The 21,059-nt window shown below is 41.2% G+C and overlaps 1 protein-coding gene across 22 annotated transcripts in view; it reads right to left on the bottom strand.

Moving 5' to 3' along the window:
• Positions 1–21,059, bottom strand: part of KMT5B (lysine methyltransferase 5B) — a 53,661-nt gene that overhangs the window by 21,217 nt on the left and 11,385 nt on the right. For 7 of the 22 annotated variants that reach the window (XM_086385308.1, XM_086385312.1, XM_086385325.1 and 4 more), the window contains exons 2-4: positions 12,291–12,526; positions 5,940–6,087; positions 2,550–2,618 (exon numbers count right to left, since the gene is read on the bottom strand). In XM_086385308.1, the coding sequence (XP_086241434.1) occupies positions 2,550–2,618; positions 5,940–6,087; positions 12,291–12,450 (377 nt within the window). In that variant the 5' untranslated portion in view covers positions 12,451–12,526. Of the gene's footprint in view, positions 1–1,878; positions 2,362–2,549; positions 2,619–4,138; positions 4,262–5,939; positions 6,088–12,290; positions 12,527–21,059 lie in introns of those variants that run through there. The other 15 variants (XM_086385302.1, XM_086385305.1, XM_086385304.1 and 12 more) reach the window with 6 other exon arrangements.

Genomic DNA, 21,059 nt, shown 5'->3' with positions numbered 1-21,059 from the left:
CACACAGTTACAGTATTAAACTACTTTTGAATTGCGGCCATCACAAGTGATTTTGTCAACACTGGGTTTCACTAAGAAACCCAAACTCAACCCTTCCGGCTGCAACCCTGCACTATGGGGTTACGTGCACAGGAAGGACAGATAAGACCACTCAGCAGCTGTTAGCTGAGGCACACCACTCCAGGCAATACCAAATGATGGGAAACAGAAACTCACATTCTGCACAGTAAAGAGAAAAGCAAAAGTTCCCTCTGAGCAATAATACATGATGTTAAGTGATGGGGCCACAGCAATCGTTACATGTTCAATGTAGGACTGACCAATGGCGATACCTATAAAGTAACTGCATGGCTGCACACATCAGAGTCAGGACTATATTCACCTCAAAATCTTAAGAACATGACAAAAAATAAGTCACAGACCTGGAACAGACACCAGCAACTCCTGACAGGCTTCATGTGCGCTCTCCACGTTCTGAAACCTGCTATCTGAAGACACCTTTCAGCTACCCTTTGGTTTACTCTTTGCTTGTGATGGAAACCCTGAATGCTTATTGGAAGGACTGATGCTGAAGCTGAAACTCCAGCATTTTGGTCATCTGATGAGAACAGCTGACCCACTGGAAAAGTCCCTGATGCTGGGAAAGATTGAGGGCAGAGGAGAAAAGGGCATCAGAGGATGAGATGGCTGGATGGCATTACCAACGCAATGGACATGAACTTGGGCAAACTTCAGGAGATGGTGAGGGACAGCGAGCACCGGCGTGCTGCAGTCCATGGGGTCACAAAGAGTTGGGCACAACTGGGCAACTAAACAACAAAAACAACACGATGCCAGACAATACGCTAAAACCAACACACAACCACCACCTCTTGAGTTACTAATATATTGTACCTTCCACACAACCTGTGACTTTCTTTTCCGCTTTCCTGACTTCTACTGCCTCAAACACAAACAAACCCCCTAACTATCCCCTTGCTGCCCACTGGACAAGAATCTCCATTTTACTTAAAATGTAATTTGCAGTCCAAACTTACTGTCATATTTGGCTGCTATAGGCATGAAATGACAGTGATGAAAAGGAGGAAGAAAACAGTACTGGGTGCAGACAGGAAGGGGAAGAGACAGCTGTTTTCAATAACCAGATAGAACATGAAAATCACCTGGCTGACAGTTCAAGTCAAATCCCATTATACTAAAAACTGTGAGGAATAAAAATTATTTAATAACAAGGCTGTTACAACTATCAGGTCCAGAGCAAAAGGCATGGGGGATCTTGGAAAAAATTAACTTTCTATTATTGAATAGAAAAATATGCTCTGTCTTCTCCTTAATACAGTCACGCTAAATCTCCCATACAAACTGGCTCCTAAAGGTAGAAGAAAATTCAGATGATTTAAAAAATTATGTCTGGCTCCATAAATGAGAAAAATAAGGCCCAATGAGGGCCAGCTGCTGGAAGGAGGGGACTGTTACCCAAGGCGGTCTTGGCCCTGCTCTCATCTGAAGCCTGAGCGCCCTCTTGTGTCCCTTGAGCATGAGAACGGGATCTGACTTACAGCTGAGCACCAGCACCAAGCCCCACCTGAGCCGGCCTGCCTGGTGCCCTGACAGCACAGCCAGAGGAGTGCAAACAAACTGCGTATGGGGTGGCGGGGCAGGCAAGAGAAACAGGCCTTTGGCATTTCCAAATCAACACGCCCCTCCTCCCTCTTAACAGGTCATTTGCAACTTTAAATAAACCAAACATTTATTTTTCTCTTCCCACACTTCTCTGATCCCATGGCCGGTACAGGAAATTTAAAAATACGGCATTTACAATTATTTACTATTAAAAGGGGCAGGGAAAAAAACATATGAATTCACACTCCCACACACCTGTTCCCCACTCTTTCCAGAGACTGACTTCCCAGGTTTTCTTGCTATTTGGTTTTTCTGTTTCCAAACCCAAGAGACCACTGTGGCCATGAAGAAAAGCTGCAGGTGTGCATTAGCTGCACTACTGTGCCCCTCCATGAGCATGTAAACCAAGAGCCGACTGGAGGGAGGGGAAAGAGGAGGGGACAGAAAAAGGGAGCGAGGGGGAGGGAGAGAGAGAGACATGCTCAAATATTTAAGATATGAAATAAAACCGTGAGGCAACATCGTGAACACATTCCCCCTCTCAACAAAGTTTAACTGCAAGCTGACATTCCGAGACGCTGGGGGGCGGAGGTTCCGCCAGGACAGCTCTTCGCTCCTTCTTGACCTGAAAGTAAACAACAACCGGAAACATACCTGGCTGAGTCCTGCAACCAGTGCTCAGCTAATCCCATGCAGTGCCGCCTGATCTTTGGATGAATGATTTCTCTTAAAATTACCCTGTTATGGAGTACAAGTGGTTTTTTAAATATAGCTAATACTAAAGACCAAATCTTCAAAAGGTTTGCAAAATGTTCTACAAATCTTGTTTACACTGACACCTCCAATTACTTAACATAGAAGAACATTGTAATGGCTCAAACAAGTTAGTTTGTATCTTATTACTGTTTGTAATGCTCTCTACCTACCTTACAGGGTTGTTGTGAGAAAAACTGTCAGATTTTGAAAAATGCCTTGAGCTCCTCGGAGGAAAGGCGCTATATAAATGCAAAAAAAAACAACAATAAAAAACTATACAATATTAGATGTATCAGAAATCCCTAACATGCTGTGATATCTAACAACTTTAAGAAGCCACAGGTTGGCTCAAAATGATAAAAAAGGCCAGGAAGCTAAAATTCTTTCCTTCCCACAAAACATTTTATCCTTGATTATACTAAGTTAAAAGTTCAAAAACTTTCTTTATGCTTTCCAGTCAAACACTTGATATTAAAGTGACATTTAAAGTGATTTATAAGTTCACATTCAACAGTGAATACAAATGATAAAACAGTGGATATCAAATATATAAGTAATGAAAAAAAAATTAGATGGTTAGTGTAGTGGAATTAGGTAAGTGAGGACTGCACAGGCGGAAGTCTGTGCCCTGAGAGGACTCTTCCCATTTCTGCACAGTGTGATGTCCCCCCAGCTCCTCAGGATACTGTGAAATCACTGGTCACATGGCCTGAAAAATGGGGCATCACTGACAACACCTATTTCTGTTTCACGACCTTCATCTCTCCACTAGCTTTTTAAAAATCATTATAGAGGTATTACTAACAACTCTATTTTCTGGTTAAAAGGATGAATTTAAGTTTTATAACTGACAAAAATCAACTAAATCAAAACATTTCCTGACAAATTGAAATTACTATTTTGCTTATGCCATTTCTAGGCATTCATGCCACAATTCTGATTGCCTTGTTAGTAAATACAGGGATATGCTAAGGTTAAAATATAACCAATTCATAACATATCCAGTTTGGGAATATCTCAAATAATTAAACATCCACTGTTTCTGAACAGTATCCCTGAAGGTACAACTGAAGTAAGTAGAAGAGAAGAAGAGGGCATAAAAAAAAAGAAAAACTAAGATCAAATCACAGATCAATAAACATGAGAACAAAGAAGCCACTTATTATAAGTAACAAGATAACCTGGAGAGTTAAAATCCAGTTCCAATCACATCCTCCAGTCACTTCTTTGCACCCCAAAGAAAGAGAAGTCCACAAAAAAATAATAATTTCAAAAGTATGTATGACTATTCAAAGAGAACACTGCAAAGTTTCCTTACTGTCTATAAAATAACTTTGAAAATCGTTTAAGTGGCATTCTGGCAAATTCTCACTCAGAAGATAAAGAACTATAAGTGACAGCTTTATTTTCAAACAGACCCACCAAGGATGAATGAAGGCCTCTACTGAGGCGGCAGCACGCCGTGCCTGCCGCAGCGGCACTGACCGCTCACCGCACTGCAAGCAGTGACCCTGTCACTAGGCCAACGGAGTCTAACCGGGGGCAGCAGCACTAGCTGCAGCATCAGTGGCTATTTTAGGAGCTGTTTGAGTAGAACCAAATGAAGCACTGGAAAATATGAACCTGGGGTACTTGGGTATAGTAAGATTTAAAGTTTTAATAATAATATCTGTGTGGTAATCCTAAACTCTACATTTTAGGACTACATGTCTTAAAATGAGTCCCAGAACTACTGATAAGGGAGCTTCTACCCACTTACCACATGGCGACAAGGCTCAGCAGGCTCGATGGTTTGGGACTTTGCTTCCCAAGTGTAACTGGGAGTTTGTGACAAACGGAGACTCTCAGGCCCCACCTCAAAGCTACTGAATCAGAACCTGTACCTTATCAAGGTTCCCAAGTGACTCATATGTAAGCTGATTATAAGCAGCAGCTCTCCAGGAGGACTTTTACAGAAAACATGAGTTATTTACTGTTACAGAAACCAGTAACAGGTAACTCTTCAGCCTCAGGGACAGTCAAAGCATGAGGGCTTCAGAATACGTGGAGTTCTTTCCCAAGCCATTAAAACTTTTGTTGTAATTCTGATGGAAAACTTTCTAAAAGTGGTTTATATGCTTCCATATTTCAGGATACAAGGCATAATAAACATAATCTGTTTCTTGATGACTCCAGGCCATAATTACAGGCCTTTGAGGTAATATTCTGAATGCCACTAGACTACTAGGTCAAACAGTGAGTGTATCACTTTTTCTTCCAGGCTAACCAGTGAGTTAAATACTACTAGGACTCTAATAGTAGGAGAATGAGCCCTGGCCTCTTATGTTCACTGGGAAATAGGTGATTCCGACTCAGAATAATACAAGCTAGATTTCAGTCAGGCACTAGGGCATCCAATCCTGCTGATTTTAGAATATCTATGTGCCCCTCTGACGGCAGGGAACCAGTTAAATAATCTCAAGTTCATTCCAAATTTCACTTCGTTTTAGTAAGTAAAGATATATGATGGCAGGAAATTACATGAAAATACCAAAGGCATGTTTTAACTGGAATTACTTCTTTGGGAATTTAGAATATAATTGATAAATGAATTATCTTGTTTTAATTCTAACAAGGGACAGAATTAAAGAGGAAGAAATGAACACATGACTTTCCTCTAAGCACCTGTCCCCAACTAGTTACTGGTGACCATCCGCCTGGTGATCCAGTCCCTCCAGGGCCGTGCCTGACATGGCAGCTACAAAGCCTCAGCACTGGTATGACGCAGCCCAGAGTGAACAGAGGCCCAGAATTCGCTCCACATTCTGAATGAACCCCCACTGTCCTGCTTTTCCACCAGATTTCAAAACCCTCTGGACATTAAGAGGCAACAAAAAGTTGTAAAGGTCTGACTTCAGTGCTTGGCAGCAGTTAATTATGAAATTATCAAAGGGTCTTTTTGGGAGCAAGGTGATATTTAAGACAATTAAAGAAATTTAAAGGGTGACAGATGTAAAGAGTTATGTAGTATTTTATATATGTGGCATGCAATATTCAATAAAGCAGTTACAGATTTATTAACATTTTTTATCTGCATACTGAATATAAGCACATCTTTACTTCTAATGACTGAGTCTCAAAGATAAAACATAATGGTAAAATTCCCTATATATAGTAGCAATTATTTAAAAGATGAAAAATTTGTAATAAAATCATGAAAAAAACTGATGCCACCTAATTTAAGTAGGAAAAAAATCATCCACATTTTCAAGATTGTACAGGATGCATATAAGCTATTTCTTTCAGCTAAGATAATTCTCATCAAATCTAAAACAGAATATAAAGATATGCCTCCAACTTTATATTTTAATAGAACCATCTCAAGATAAAATAAGAACACAGAATTAAAACACACAGCTCTTGGAAGCTTTTGTTGCTTTTCTTGGCTCACACTTGGAAAATTCTTCTGCAACAAAAACTTTCCTTTAACGTCACTTTAAATTTTGACTTAAAATTAACCATCTATTTTCTCAAGTTCAACGACATCATCTGTTCCACTCAGAATAAAGACTTAAAATTACCTAGTATTCATTTTGTGTGTTTGAAAACCTAAATAGGGATCAAGAACCAAACTGGTTGCTAGGTCATCATTTTCACAGAGTTCCTTGGCAGACATTCCAGAAGATGGTACATATCGACTCTGTCCTTCAAAGCCTGAGTTCCCATTACCTGTGAGAAGAGAAGAGAGAAAGTAACTCGCACTGAATACTACTTAAATCTACCTTAAAAACCTTCAGCTGCACTGCCCATTCAAGTTAGTAATTAAGAATTAAAACTGCTACTTCAATTTTACCAATTAAAAACTGAGTACCCTTTGCAAAAATAGAAAAACCAAATCCAGTAAATTAACTCAATTATTGAGAGCATTTTCGTTAGATAATATTATCAAGTTCCCCAAGAACAGGGTCTAGATAGCTGTGATACCCTGGCTGAGATGCCTTACTTGCCCATCCAAGGAAGAGCTGACACAGGAGACGGGCAGATGTTCGTCAGAGTAGCAAGACAGCATCAAGGGCCACTGCAGACGGGGCTGGGGTGAGAAGGAAACAAGAGGAGCACGAGACCCCTCTGCAAGCAGTGCCAGAAGGGCAGATCTCAAAGGCGCCAAAAAGGAACATCCAGGTGTTACACCTTCAGCTCTCTGCTTTTGGGCAGATGTGTGATTATCATCCCCACTATGCGGGAAATTGAGGCCCAGAGGTTAAGAAACTTGCCTATGGTTACAGAGCTAGGTAGCAGAAGAGGGGAGAGAGGTAGAGAGAGACTAAGAGGCCTATTTCTAACTAACCCGTTTGAAACAGATTTTGAAGGAACGGATAAAAATAGGGAAGTGACTGAAAAAGGTAACTAAAGTAAATGGGTTTAACTGTGTAAGAAAAACACAATGTAAAGAGAGGAAACGAAGACTAAATTTGTACGGATGAAGCTTCATCAGTGCTGATTTAAGTTTGACGTACATGTCATTGAGTCTCCATGGAGCCAGCACATGTAATTACAGAGGATACCAGCAGTGTAACTTTAAGCCTCTCAAAATTAAAAGGTGGAAGAATGAGAGACAAAGCGAGAGATCTAACCATGTCACCCACTCTCCCAATAAGTAAATAAACAAACACTTACATGTAAGTCCCTGGCAAAGGGTCAGTATTCGTTTTCAAGTCAAACTTCTGCATGTAGGTATGTGTACAACTATCAAAGTTATATTTTCTATAACAGCTTTATTAAAATTTAATTCACATACAAGTCACCCATTTACAGTATACAATTCAGAATATGGTTTTAAACATATTTACAGAATTGTATAACCATCACCACAAACAATTCTGGAACATTTTCATCACCCCTAAAAGAAACTCCATACCTACTAGAAGTTACTGTCCATTTTTCCCTCCCACACAGCCTCCGGCAACCACTAATCTACCGTTTGTATGGATTTGCCTAGCTCTGAAAATTTCACATAGATGGAATCATATGACGTGGTTTTCTGTGACTGACTTCTTTCAATTAGCATGTTTCCAAGGCTCATCCACGTTGTACCACGCATCAGTACTTCATTCCTTATTAAGGCCAAAGAATATTTCATTGTATGAATAGATCACATTTTGTTTTTGATTCATCAGCTGATGGAAACACAGGGGCTGTATCCATTTCTGGCTATGATGAATAAGGTTTCCATGAACACTCAAGTAAAGTTTTTGTGAGTACATATGTTTTTCAACTCTCTTAGGTACATATCCAGGAGTGGAAACTGCTGGGTCATGTGGTAACTCTATGCTGAACCTTTTGAGAAACTGCCAGACTGTTTTCCAAGTGGCTGCACCATTTTATGTTCCCAAAAACAGTGTATGAGGACTCTAACTTCACCACACCATCACCAGCACTCGTTACTATTTGTCCTTTTGATTTCAGACATCCTGCTGATTGTGAAGGGGTACCCTATGGTTTTGATTTGAATATCCCTGATGACTAATGATTTTGAATATCTTTTCATGTATTGGCCATTTGTATATCTTTGAAGAAATGTCTGTCTATTCAGATCCCTTGCCCATTTAAAAATTTAAATTGTTTTTTATTATTTACTTGTAAGAATTCTTTTTAAAATTGATTTGGCTGTGCTGGGTCGCTGTTGCTGTGTGAGCTTTTTCTCCAGCTGCAGGGTGCGGGCTTCTCAGCGACGGCTTCTCTTGTGGAGCACCCGGGCTTCGGTAGTCGCACACATGGGCTCGAGAGCTGCAGTTCCTGGGCTCCTGAGCGCAGGCTCAGTACTGTGGCACACCACCGTAGCTGCCGCCCCATGGCCTGTGGAGACTTCCCAGGCCAGGGATCCAACCTGGCCTCCTGCAATGACAGGTGGACTCTTTACCACCGAGCCACCAGGGAAGCCCACAGGAGTGATTTCTTCTGGATGCTAGTCCTTTATCAGATGTGTGATTTGAAAACATTTTCTCCTATTCTGTAAGATGTCTTTCCACGTTCTTGATAGTATTCCTTAAAGTCTGCAACTTCAGTGAATTTCATGTTATCCTTTTTCTTTTGATCCCTGTGCTTTTAGTGTCATATCCAAGAAACCACCGCCTAATCCAAAGTCATGAAAATTTACCCATATGTTTTCTTCTGGGGGTTTTATAGTTTAAGCATTTAATTTCGGTCTTTGGTCCATTTTAAGTTAATTTTTCACATATGGTCTGAGGTTCGGTCTAACTTCATTCTTTTGCATGTGAGTATACAGTTGGGCCAGAACCAACTGCTAAAAGGACTATTCTTTCCTGACTTAATTTCATTTTCACTTGTCAAAAATCAATTGACTACAAACATGAGGGTCTCCTGTGGATTCTCAAATCTATTTCATGAATATATGTCTATCCACATGCTAGTATAATACTGTCTTCATTACTGCAGCTTTGTAGCAAGCTCTGAAACTGAAAGGTATGAATCTTCCAAGTTTGAGTCTTTTTCAAGACTCTTTAAGCTATTATAGGTCCCTTGAATTTTCTTAAGAGTTCTAGGATCAGCCTGTCAATTTCTACAGAGAAGCCAGTTGAGGTTTTGATAGAGATTACATTCAATCTGTGGGGCTTCCCTGGTAGCTCAGCTGGTAAAGAATCTGCCTGTAATGCAGGAGACTCTGGTTCGATTTCTGAGTTGGGAAGATCCCCTGGAGAAGGGATAGGCTACCCACTCCAGTATTCTTGGGCTTCCCTGGTGGATCAGATGGTAAAGAATCCACCTACAATGCAGAAGACAGAAGACCTGGGTTCAATCCCTGGGTTGAGAAGACCCCCTAGAGGAAGGCATGGAAACCCACTCCAGTATTCTTGCCTGGAGAATCCCATGGACAGAGGAGCCCGATGGGCTACAGTCCATGGGGACACAAAAGAGTCGGACATGACTGAGCAACTAAGTACAGCATACATTCAATCTGTAGATCATTACCATCTTAACAATATTAAGTCATCTAATCAATGAATATGGGATGTCTTTCCATTTATTTAGATCTTTAATTTCTTTTCAATAATGTTTTATAGTTGTCAGAGTGTAAGTTTTACACTTTATATTAAATTTATTGCTCTTTCTTTCTGATGCCATTCTAAACGAAACTGTTACTTTTACTTTTGGATTCTTTATTGAAAGTGTATAGATATACAATTGATTTTTGTATACTTGCATCCTGCAATTTTGCTGAACTCATTTATTCTAATATTTTAGAGGATTCCTTAGGACTTTCTATATACAGAATCATGTCATCTTCAAATAGAGATTGTTTTACTTCTTTTCCAATTTAGATGCCTTTAAGTTCATTTTCTTGCTTAACTGCTGTAGTCAGAACTTCTAGTACAATGCTAAACAGAAGTGATGAGAACGGATAAATTTCTGTCTTGTTCCTGATCTCAGGAGAAACCATCCACCATTATACATGACATTAAGCATTATCAGGTTGAAGAATTCCTTTCTATTCCTAGTTTGCTGAGAGTTTTTATCCTGAAAGGATGTTGGATTTTGTCAAACACTTCTTCTGCATCTATTGGGATGATAGTACGGTTTTTGTCCTTGATTCTATTGATATGATATCACATCAGTTGATTCTCAGACATTAAACCAACCTTGCATTCCTGGGATAAATCCCACTTGGGCATGCTACAGAATTCTTTTCATCTGTTGCTGGATCTGGTTGACTAGTATTTTACTGAGGATTTCTGCATCCACATTTATTAGAGATACTGGTCGGTAGGTCTCCTTTTCTTATGATGGCTTTGGTACAAGGATAATACTGGCCTTTTCTTTGTAGGTAGTGTTTTCTATTTTTGATTTTAAACTTACTGATTCAATCTTCTTTACTTGCTATATAGGTTTATTCAGATTTTGTATAAATTTCTTTCTAATTCAGTTTCAGTAATTTATTACTTTCTAGAAATTTGTGCACTTAATCTAAGCTATTTTAGTTCTTGGTATACAGCTGTTCATAGTATTCTGTTATAATTCTTTACATTTTTCTAAAGTCCTTCAATCCCACAGCCTCCAGAAGAACTGTTCCTTTCAAATTGTTGTGTTAGAGAAGACTCTTGAGAGTCCCTTGGACTGTAGGGAGAGCAAACCAGTCAATTCTAAAGGAAATCAACTCTGAATATTCATTGGAAGGATTGATGCTGAAGCTGAAGCTCCAATACTTTGGCCACTTGATGAAAAGAGCTGACTCATTGGAAAAGACCCTGACCCTGGGAAAGGTTGAGGGCAGGAGAAGAGTGTGGCAGAGGATGAGATGGTTGGATGGCATCACTGACTCAATGGACATGAGTTTGAGCAAAATCCATGAGACACCGAAGGACAGGGAAGGCTGCTGTGCTACAGTCCATGGAGTAGCAAAGAGCTGAACGTGACTTAATAACGGAACAACAACAGTAATGTCCCTTCTGCTGTTGATTCTTCGTCTTCTCTTTTTCTTAATCAATCCTGCTTAAAGGTTTGCCAATTCTTCTTTTCAAAGAAGGAACTTCTTGAGCTTTGCCCATTTTCTCTGTTTTCTATTTTGTTAATTTCTACTCTATTTCCTTCCTTCTTCCTGCTTAGGGTTTAGTTTTGCTCTTTTTCTGGTGTTTTAAGGTAAAAGGTTAGATTATCGATTGAAATCTTCCTTCTTTTTAAAATACAGGTGTTCACAACTATAATTTCCCTCCAGGCACTGCTTTAGCTGCATTCCGTAAGTTTTTGGTATGTTGTATCTTCATTTTCAATCGTTTCAAACTATTTACTTATTTCCCTTCTGATTTCTTCTCTAATCCACTGGTTATTTAGGAGTGAGTTAATTTCCACATATTTGTGTACTTCCCAAGTCTCTGTTATTCATTTCTAATCTTACTCCACTGTGGTCAGAACATATATTGTATGATTTCAATCCTTTTAATTTACTGAGGCTTAAAGTATGGCCTAGTCTATGGTCTATGCTGAATGCTTCATGTGCACTTGAAAAGAATGTGTGTTCTGCTCCTGTTAAGTGGAGTGTTCTACAGAGGTCTGTCAGGAATAGCTGGTTTAGAGTACTGTTTGAGTCTTCTGTCCTTCATCTTCTGCTTATCTATCCATTATTGAAAGTGGGGAACTGAAGTCCCACATTATTGCTGAATCGTCTATTCCTTCCTTCAGTTTTGTGAGTGTTTGCTCCGTGTATTCTATGGGTCTGGTGTTAGATGAAGTCACTAAAGTCTTTTATCTAAGATGATGCATCTCCTCATCATTGACACTCTTTTTGCACCATTCTTGCCCAATAACATCCAACGTAATGCTGTCCATCTTCACAGGTTTACATTTATCCTGGGGCAATTTACTACTCTTAAAAGAGCTATGAAATATGGATCAAATCTACACTTTCTTGAACTCTCAATATGTAGCCTCATTATCAACCAAAAGATATTGAGGTAAAAAAGTAATTCATTGTCAACAGTCCTTTTCTGTTAGGATAAACTATTCACTCTGAATAAATAGAAGAAACGGTGACAATTTTAAAAGCTGCCTTAACTTCCACTTAACATGTAAATGAAGGCTGACTTTATCATTCATATTACTCTACAAGTTTTCAAATACATACTTACATTTACATCAAACATAAAAAAACACAATTTAAACTTAAAAGAAATTTAATAGCAGTCCTTTAATATTTTTAAAAGAACAAAGCAACCATTCAGGTATAAATTCTACAAAATATAATTTAAAGTTATGGATATAAAAACACTGTATTAAGAACTGAGTTGTACACAATGTTTGATGAGAATAAGAGTAAAAGAACCATACTGTTAACTGAGAAGAGAACACACATGACAAACCGGGGAGAATGCCTGCCCCGAATCACAATCGAGAGAGCGACAGTTGAAGCGTGTACATACATCTGCTCGACCTCCTCTCGCCTGCGTTTCTGCCAGCCTTCACGTTGTCCTTTCCCGAGTGCTGTAACTTTGATTGATTCTGCTGATGGTCATTAGACAACTTGCCTCCATGTCTCCTGCCATTCACCACCATGTTCTTGGATTCTCCCAACCACTTCATACCCACAGACAGCCTGACCCAGGTGCATTTAGTCACTCTCTTCAAATAGCTTAGAGAATAATTTCAACGTTCTCTCCTAACAGAAACAAAACATGAAAAACAGAATAAAATGGGGAGATAAATACATAAAAGACCATGCTACCCAGACCCCTGAGCAATTTTCAGAGTATTAAAAGTAATTGCACAATTTGTGTTTTCACTCTTCACAGACTGTCCTGGCCGCCCCCCTCCCACACTGAGGCCTACAGAGCCCCCAGACTCGCTCCGCCCTGCTCACTGCTTGTGCTAACAGCGACCGGTAACTAGTAAGTGTTCAATAAATAGGTATCTCTCAGTTACCAATAAGAATCATTTTTGCTTTCTATTACCGTGATATCTAGGTATAGCTAGATAGCAACAGCTTGCTCAAACTACAAGTTTTGGAAAACTGTATTAACTCTGTGAATAAACTAAAAGAAAAATTGCTTCTTCTCTTCTTGAGGAGCTGAAGAAAAGGCATCTAAGTTATGCTTTCTCCACAAGAGTTTTGTTAGTCTGAAATCAGCATTAAGGGTATTTAAGAGACCAACATTCAAATATCAAAATACTGCTCATTATGAAATACCTGCCTTAGCTTTCTTTACATTGGCAACAAAAATTGAAATTATTATATTTGCTAGTACAGTGGTTTCCCTATCTGAATTTTTTTTTTTTTTTCCCTATCTGAATTTTAACTAGCTGAATTTAGGGGCAAAATGACTAGGACAGTGAGCGATGCTTATCACATGTAAGGACCTTTGGAAAAGAAAGTATAGATGGCATTTGCTGGTAGTGAAATGAGAGGATGTCCACGTCACCACCTCATTACAAATGACGCTTTAATATAAATCAGGCTAAAAAGGCTCAAGGAAAGGAAAGTACAACAACAGAGCTAAGGGAATTTTAGGATTTCAGCACAACTCTTTCAACGTGCAGAGGGAACTGAGGCAGCACACCCAACGAGCACAGCCAGCCTGCAGCAGCGTCCAGAGAGGAGCCCAGCGCTGCTGCCCAAGGCTCTCTCACTGCAGCAAAGGGCATCTTCCCTCACCTTCCCCAAACACACAGAAAAGTACACGATAAATTATGCTGAACGACTCCCAGAAATGCAGAGCCGGAGATAATTATTGATACCCAACACAAATACGAAATATTACTTTTTACTTGACCTCCAGTCTCTCTGAAATCACAGGAATTCTGTGTGAATTCAGCGAGGTAGAATGTGTGTTAGAGCAACATGCTTAGCTATAAGAAGGTAAAAACCAGCTGATCCATATCAAGAATACTTTTAAATTGTTCTCAAAGATGTATTTTCTCTTAGTTCCTTCACTATTTAAATTCAGTTAGTCTACAGCTCTTATTGTACCAATCTTTTGATTTTTCCTGTGGGCTTCACTAAACCCAGAAAAATGTCGCAGCTTAAATAGGTAACGGCAAGTAAAATACTGAGGCATCAGTTACAGGCTAAATGTTTGTGAACTAATATACTTTATTAAATAAAACAGTATCTCCTAGCAACGATAGAATATCTTATATTTACACTTAGACAATTGGTCTTTTTGTCTAATTCCTACACGTTCCAGGAACTCTTCCTTGACCCTCATTCCCAAATCCAGGTAGACACCCCACTATAAAACTGGGTGAAAGCCCTTACGTCACCTTAGAGTGGAGGCCTGTCTGCCACCTCGAAAGCCAGTGGAGATGATGGAATTCCAGCTGAGTTACTTCAAATCCTAAAAGATGATGCTGTTAAAGAGCTGTACTCAATGTGCCAGCAGATTTAGAAAACTCAGCAGTGACCACAGGACTGGAAAAAGTCAGTTTTCACTCCAATCCCAAAGAAAGGCAATGCCACAGAAAGTTCAAACCACCTTAAAATCATGCTCATCTCACATGCTGGCAAGGTAATGCTCAAAACCCTTCAAGCTAGGCTTTACCAGTAAGCGAGCCAAGAACTTCCAGATGTACAAGCTGGATTTAGAAAAGGAAGAAGAAACAGAGATCAAATTGCCAACATCCGCTGGATCACAGAAAAAGCAAGGGAATTGCAAAAAACATCTACTTCTGCATCACTGACATCCTAAAGCCTCTGACTGAATGGATTGCAACAAACTGGAAAATTCTTAAAAAAATGGGAATATCAGACCACCTTACCTACCTATTTCCTGAGAAACCAGTATGCAGGTCAAGAAGCAATAATTAGAACCAGACATGGAACGATGGACTGGTTTCAAAACTGGGAAAGGAATATGTCAAGGCTAAACATGGTCTCCCTGCTTATTTAACTTCAATGCAGAGTACACTGTGCGAAATGCTGGGCTGGATGAATTACAAGCTGGAATCAAGACTGCCAGGAGAAATATCAACAATATTTGATATCAAATATCTCAGATACACACAGATGATAACACTCTAATGGCAGAAAGCAAAGAGGAATTAAAGAGCTTCTTGATGAGGGTGAAAGAGGAGAGTGAAAATACAGGCCTAAAGCTCAACATTCAAAAAACTAAGATCATGGCATCCGGTCATATCACCTCATGGCAAAGAGAAGGGGAACAAGTGGAAGCAACGACAGATTTTATTTTCTTGGAATCCAAAATCACTGAGGACAGTGACTACAGCTGTGAAAATAAAAGACGCTTGCTCCTGGGAAGAAAAGCTACAACAAACCCACACACCATATTAGACCTTTGCTGACAAAGGTCTGTATAGTCAAAGTATGCTTTTTCCACTAGTCATGTAGAAATGTGAGAGTTCACGAATGTGAACTATCAAGAAGGCTGAGCACTGAAGAACTGATGCTTTCGAATTGTGGTGCTGGAGAAGACTCTTAAGAGTCCCCTGGACTGCAAGGAGATCAAACCAGTCAAGCCTAAAGGAAATCAACCCTGAATATCCATTGGAGGGACTGATGCTGAAGCTAAAGCTCCAACACTCAGACCACCTGATGCGAAGAGCCAACTCATCGGAAAAGATTCTGATGCTGGGAAAGATTGAGGGCAGGGGGAGAAAGGGCCAACAGAGGATGATGGTTGGATGGCATTGCCGACTCAATGGACATTAATCTGAGCAAATTCCAGGAGATAGTGAAGGACAGGGAAGCCTGGCGTGCTGCAGTCCATGGGGTTGCAAAGAGCCAGACATGACAGAGAATGAACAACAACAGTCTTCCTCCTCAAGGGACTGAGAGTTCCTGAGGTCAAGAACCTACTTTTCTTTTCCTTAGCATAGCACAAAGTAGATCAAAGGCACTCAACTGATGAAAGAATAAATAAATCAGAATGTGATCTAAACTGCCTCACAGGAGCTGCCGCATCCGTATTTTCTGGACTATAAATTATAACCTGACCTCCAGTTCTCTTCTTCCTCAAGGTGCCTGTGCTGGCACTGGCAGCCGGGGCAGGGCTGGCACAGGCGGCACAGCTCTCACAACCAGCAACCACCCATGCACCTACCACAGTGCTTTCGGGTCCACCCGACTCTGTACCTCCAGAGAAAACATTAAGAAGGAAGTTCATCTCAAGGATGTCTACGTATACTGATAACACACGACCTACAGACAATGATGAGAGAACGTGTTTTGAAGCCTCTTTTAGGAGTCCTAATACTCCTCAGTGATACAAAAGGAAAAGAGGAATGCGGCTTTAGACAGAATCAAGAGACAAAAGAGCGAGCAAATCACCTCCCCAGAGAGCCCTTCAGCCCCAGCCAAGCTCCCAGTCAGAGGAAAAAGGCAGAAAACCTGGGACAACGCCCAGCAGTCCGTGCTTTAGTCAGCCCTCCAGGTGATTCTGATGCAACTCCAGGGTCTGAACCTGTTCTAAGTTACTTGTTTATCTACTAGGGCAAAGAAGAGATGTCAAATTTTTAAGGAAAATTAAAGAATAAAAATTTTAATTTGAGGAAATTATACCTGTCAACCCAATTTCTCCCAAGAATTCAGAAAGTTCACCAATAAATCATTTTAGTAGTACACGCTAACTCAGTTCATGGAGAACAGACTGAGATCCACTCTAACTTACACATAATTTCAATTAAATGTAAGTTAATGACCAAAAAAAGGAGCAAATGCATAACCCGGGGTGTCTCAATTATATTACAGTCAACTGATACTATTTTATTTGAACTTAAGGAACCAAAGCATAACGAGCACTCTGTCAATCAGAAGACGTGGCTGAATTCCACTAGAATGAACACACTGCACGTATGTCTGGGTGTATTCCATATTCTAGCAGAGGCGCCAATACTCTCCACTCGTCTGGATAACAACAGCTATCATTACAGCAAAAGACTTCAGCTCACAATGAATATTCTGTGAAAGCAGTTTTAGTAAAGCTAGCAGAGATTGGGAGCTATGCATAACTTCTTAGCTCAAAATAAACATAGCCTCTACTAACCATCAGGTCATCGTCTGCTCTGCCCTCATGAGTACAGGATCTGCTCTTGTTGGCATGATCATTCCCACAAAACGATGAGCTAGAAGAACACTTTCATATTAAAGGTGGAGATGGAATTTGAAAAGCTAACACAGGTAGGTATTTTCATAGGAGAAACAGGAGCTCAAGACACGGGGTGGCTCCCCCTCCCAACAGAGGAGGGGTGCAGTCTCTCTGGCCTGGAACCCAGCAGGCTCACATGGAAATACTACCATGGTCTTGACGTGGTTGACAGTATCTGAGCTGTATTTAGAAGTTAAAATCACCTCAAATTCATCCCAAAATTGGCAGAAAAAAAAATTTAAGAAAGGACTACTGGCTATTCCTTAAATGGCCTAACAACTTACAAATCACTCTCTGTTCTGATTTCCCAATTAAAAATTCATGAAAATTATTACATCTACTACACTCCAGTCACTGAGGATGCAGCAAACAAGGCTTCTGCCCTCATCTGTGCTTAAATTCTAATGAAGAAAGCTCCAGAAAATGACAAATTAGCAAATAAACGCCAGCATCTTGAAGAAAATAAAACCATTTCTAAGTGGCAGGGGGTGTTTTAGGTGGAACCCAGGCGGGGCAGGGAGAAGCACCGGGAGCACTGAAGAGCGAGCACAGGCAAAGGGCAGGTACAAAGCTGGGGGAGGAAGGACCAGCAGAGCCCTGCGGCACAGGAGGGGGTCAGAGGGCAGGAGGCAGGCCAGGGAGGGTCCCAGAAAAAACAACTGACGGGGGCCTCCAAACCCTGGCTGAGACCTAGGCATTAACTCTCAGTGAGAAAACAGTAGGGATGGGAGCTGAGTGGTAAAGGCCTCTGCTGGCTGCTCTTATGAAGAAGAGCTTGAATGCATTCGGAAGAGCAGCACTAATTAAGCAACTAACAATTTGGGAGGACTAGAGAAAAAGCAGTTAAGAGACCACAGCAGTAAATGAGAGGAGAGATGGATACTGGTGGCCCGCAGTAGCAGAGCGGGGGAGGAGTGTGAGTTCAGGGATCCTTTCAGAAGGTTTTGCTGACAAACAGGATTTGCTAACACTGTGCGGAAGAAAGAGGTCTCAGATATGCTTGCAAATGGAAGAAGGGACTCAGAAGTTATACAGGTGACTAGGACCACAGGAAGGTCAGGTTTTGGTAGGGGCCGGGGTGGGGCGGGGGGGAGGAGTTTGGTTTGGTCGTGTTTGAGGGATCTGTTAAAAAAAGACCAAGCAGAGATGTCTAGGCAGCCGGACACAAGGCCCTGGAGGTCAGGTCCAGGCTGGATGTACACACCTGGGAGCTGGGGACTAGTGAGAGGTCAAACCACAGGAGCAAGTGAAATCTCCCAGGGAGAAGTATAGAGGAAAGATGTCAAGGGCCAAGGGGGCCCAGGTATATAGAACTCCAGATGATGGAACAGCAGCTGAGGACACCCGGAGGAGCAAAGAGTGAGGAAGGAGGCGAAGCAAGAGTAAATCAGGGCCCCGCGTTTCAGGAAGGAGGCCCGGCTGGGCACTGGCTGCGGGGCTCATCAGGCAGATCTCTGAGGGTCTGGGCCGCTGTGAGCCTCTCTTGGAAAGGACAAAGAACTTCTGAAATGGACATAATGTCTTGAAACATGAGCTCATGGGGAAAGAACTAGATGGCAGAAAGGAATCATGAGTAAAGAGAGTCCTAAGTTCTTTTCATTTGCTTCAAATAAGAGAAAAAGAGTCTAAATTTCAGTTGTCAGAAAAGATATCTGTAACATTCAGAGGGTGGGGATAGGTCAATTTGAGACCAGCATGCTTTGAGAGTTTCTCAGGATCTTTGTTTTGTTAAGTTTTTAAATGAACAGATTTACTAGTTATCAGGAAGGGACTAAAATCACCCAAGTATGCTGATGGACGGAATTCCAAAGTGTCTGTATAAGGCTTTGCCCCGTTTTTATAGGTGTCACAAAAGTGACACAACCGGGCTTTAGGGAAATGCAGTTGTCACTGTGCTCTGGGATGGGACACCTTCCCTCACCCCTACACGCCCCTGGGGTTTCTTCTTGTCGTTATTCAGGCTCCTGCATCCATGGGATTTCCCAGCAAGAATAACGGAGTGGCTTGCTGTTTCCTCCTCCAGGGGATCTTCCCCACCCAGGGACTGAACTTGTGTCTCCTGCACTGGCAGGTGGGTTCTTTACCACCAAGTCACCAGGGAAGCGCACCTGGGAGTTTATCTGACACTGAAGCACAAGGAAGGGTCTCACTGGAGCAGTACAGGTGGGGAAGGCCGCCCGTGCTTGAGACTCTACTGTCAAATGTAAAGGGCTTCCCTTGTGGCTCAGCTGGTCAAGAATCCGCCCGCAATGAGGAGCTGCTGCTGCTGCTAAGTCGCTTCAGTAGTGTCCGACTCTGTGTGACCCCAGAGATGGAAGCCCACCAGGCTCCCCCGTCCCTGGGATTCTCCAGGCAAGAGTACTGGAGTGGGGTGCCATTGCCTTCTCCGCAGTGCAGGAGACCGGGGTTCAATCCCTGGGTTGGGAAGAGCCCCTGGAGAAGGGAAAGGCTATCCACTCCAGTATTGTGACCTGGAGAATTCAAATGTAAAGAAAAGGGGACACGACTCATGATGATACAAAATGCACCAGAAAACTGCTAAAACAAGAGATGCATTTAAAGAGGAAAGCATTTAAAGAATTCTTTATAGAGTTGTGCTTAAAGAGGAAAGTTTGACCACATTTTAATACCACTAAGGTAAAAAGCACACACACACACACCCCATCATGAATTCCAAATCACCAACAGACAGCAATGGCTGTTTTGGGGGAACAGAATTAATATCAAAAAGACTATTCCCCAAAACATTTACAGTGAACCTATTTCTTTATAATTGGAAAAAAACAAACAGCCCGGTCCCCCTAATACTTGAATTTCAAGTTTCCAAAGAAAGCACCGAGTTGCTTCATAGACGGTGTGCCCACTCTATCTCCAGTGAGGGACCCTCAGCAAATGCCAGCAGGCTCCCGACTCCCACTGTGAGAGTGTCCTTTATGCGCGCTCACAAGGACCAAAACTGCCGTGCCTTTGAGCTCATCGGCTCGCCTCCAATTTGAGAGCTCTACTCTCAGTTCTTTTTCACTTAAAACTTGTGCACAGGAAGTTTCATTGAGTATCCTAAGTACAAATCGGGATTTTAAAAAATCTGTTATAAAAATGAAAACATCAATTCTGAAAGAGTACCAAAAATTTTGACACAATTCTGGTAACATCACCAAGAACTCTCTAACCAGTTTCCAACTGAACTTGTCTGAAGGTAGTTTATCTTAGAGAAATTATCCATTGACAAGGAAACAATTTCCCAAGTGGCTGAAATGAAAAAGTTAACATGTTTTTAAAAGCAGACTCTAGCTTGCTAGAGGGCTTTTGAAAATCTTTATTGAGAAAAAGCAGAACAAACCTTTTTCAAGTGATTCAGTTACAATTTGCTAAGAAAACAATTCAGTACACCAACAGTTAGCAGTTTGTAGAGAAGGAGATTACAAGCAATTTTTTAACTGTTACATGACATGTTCTTCAAAAGGTTTGACTTTTCAAAATAAGCATATACTACTCTTGTAATAAAGAATAAGTATAAAAAGGAAAATAAAACAGATTTCACAAAAATCCTTCTGCATCATCCATATGTATGTGAGTTAAAGCCAATTTCTAAAACTTTACTCACAGCAATTAAAACCAGACTTCTAGGCAGATGGAAGTGAAAAAATGTCATTGAAATCCTTCTACAAGTTTTCAATGCTTGTGGACTCTGATGCTCACACTGTCACAATGCCAGACTCCCAGGAGCTTTATATTTAAAATAAGCACAAGAAGACAAACACAAATAAAAGGCATTGTCCAGAGAGGAAACCGCAGACAGACACGCGCCCCAGAAGAGCAAAGAGCACACCCCGGGCTCTGCCCGTCGCGCGCCCACCGGCCAGTCCTCAGCCCAGCAGGCTGCCCTGATACGCGCTTTAATATTTCTCCTTCACGGTGCTTATCACAACTGCACTCACTTCTTCGTGTATTACTTGATGATGCCTGCCTTTCCCACATAGCACGATCAAGATAAGGTACACTTTCATATCACTGGAACCCATCACAAGGCCCAACACGGCACAGGTCCCCTCCCCTTTCCAGTCACAAACCTAACTGCCACGTATAGGTTAT

The sequence above is a fragment of the Bos grunniens genome, chromosome 29, assembly GCF_055505025.1.
Source record: "Bos grunniens cultivar Pamir isolate PY7600 chromosome 29, Bosgru_T2T1.0, whole genome shotgun sequence".
In the NCBI taxonomy this organism is placed as follows: Eukaryota; Metazoa; Chordata; class Mammalia; order Artiodactyla; family Bovidae; genus Bos; species Bos grunniens.
The sequence above is the reverse complement of the archived record's forward strand: the minus strand, read 5'-3'. Positions and strand labels throughout refer to the sequence as shown.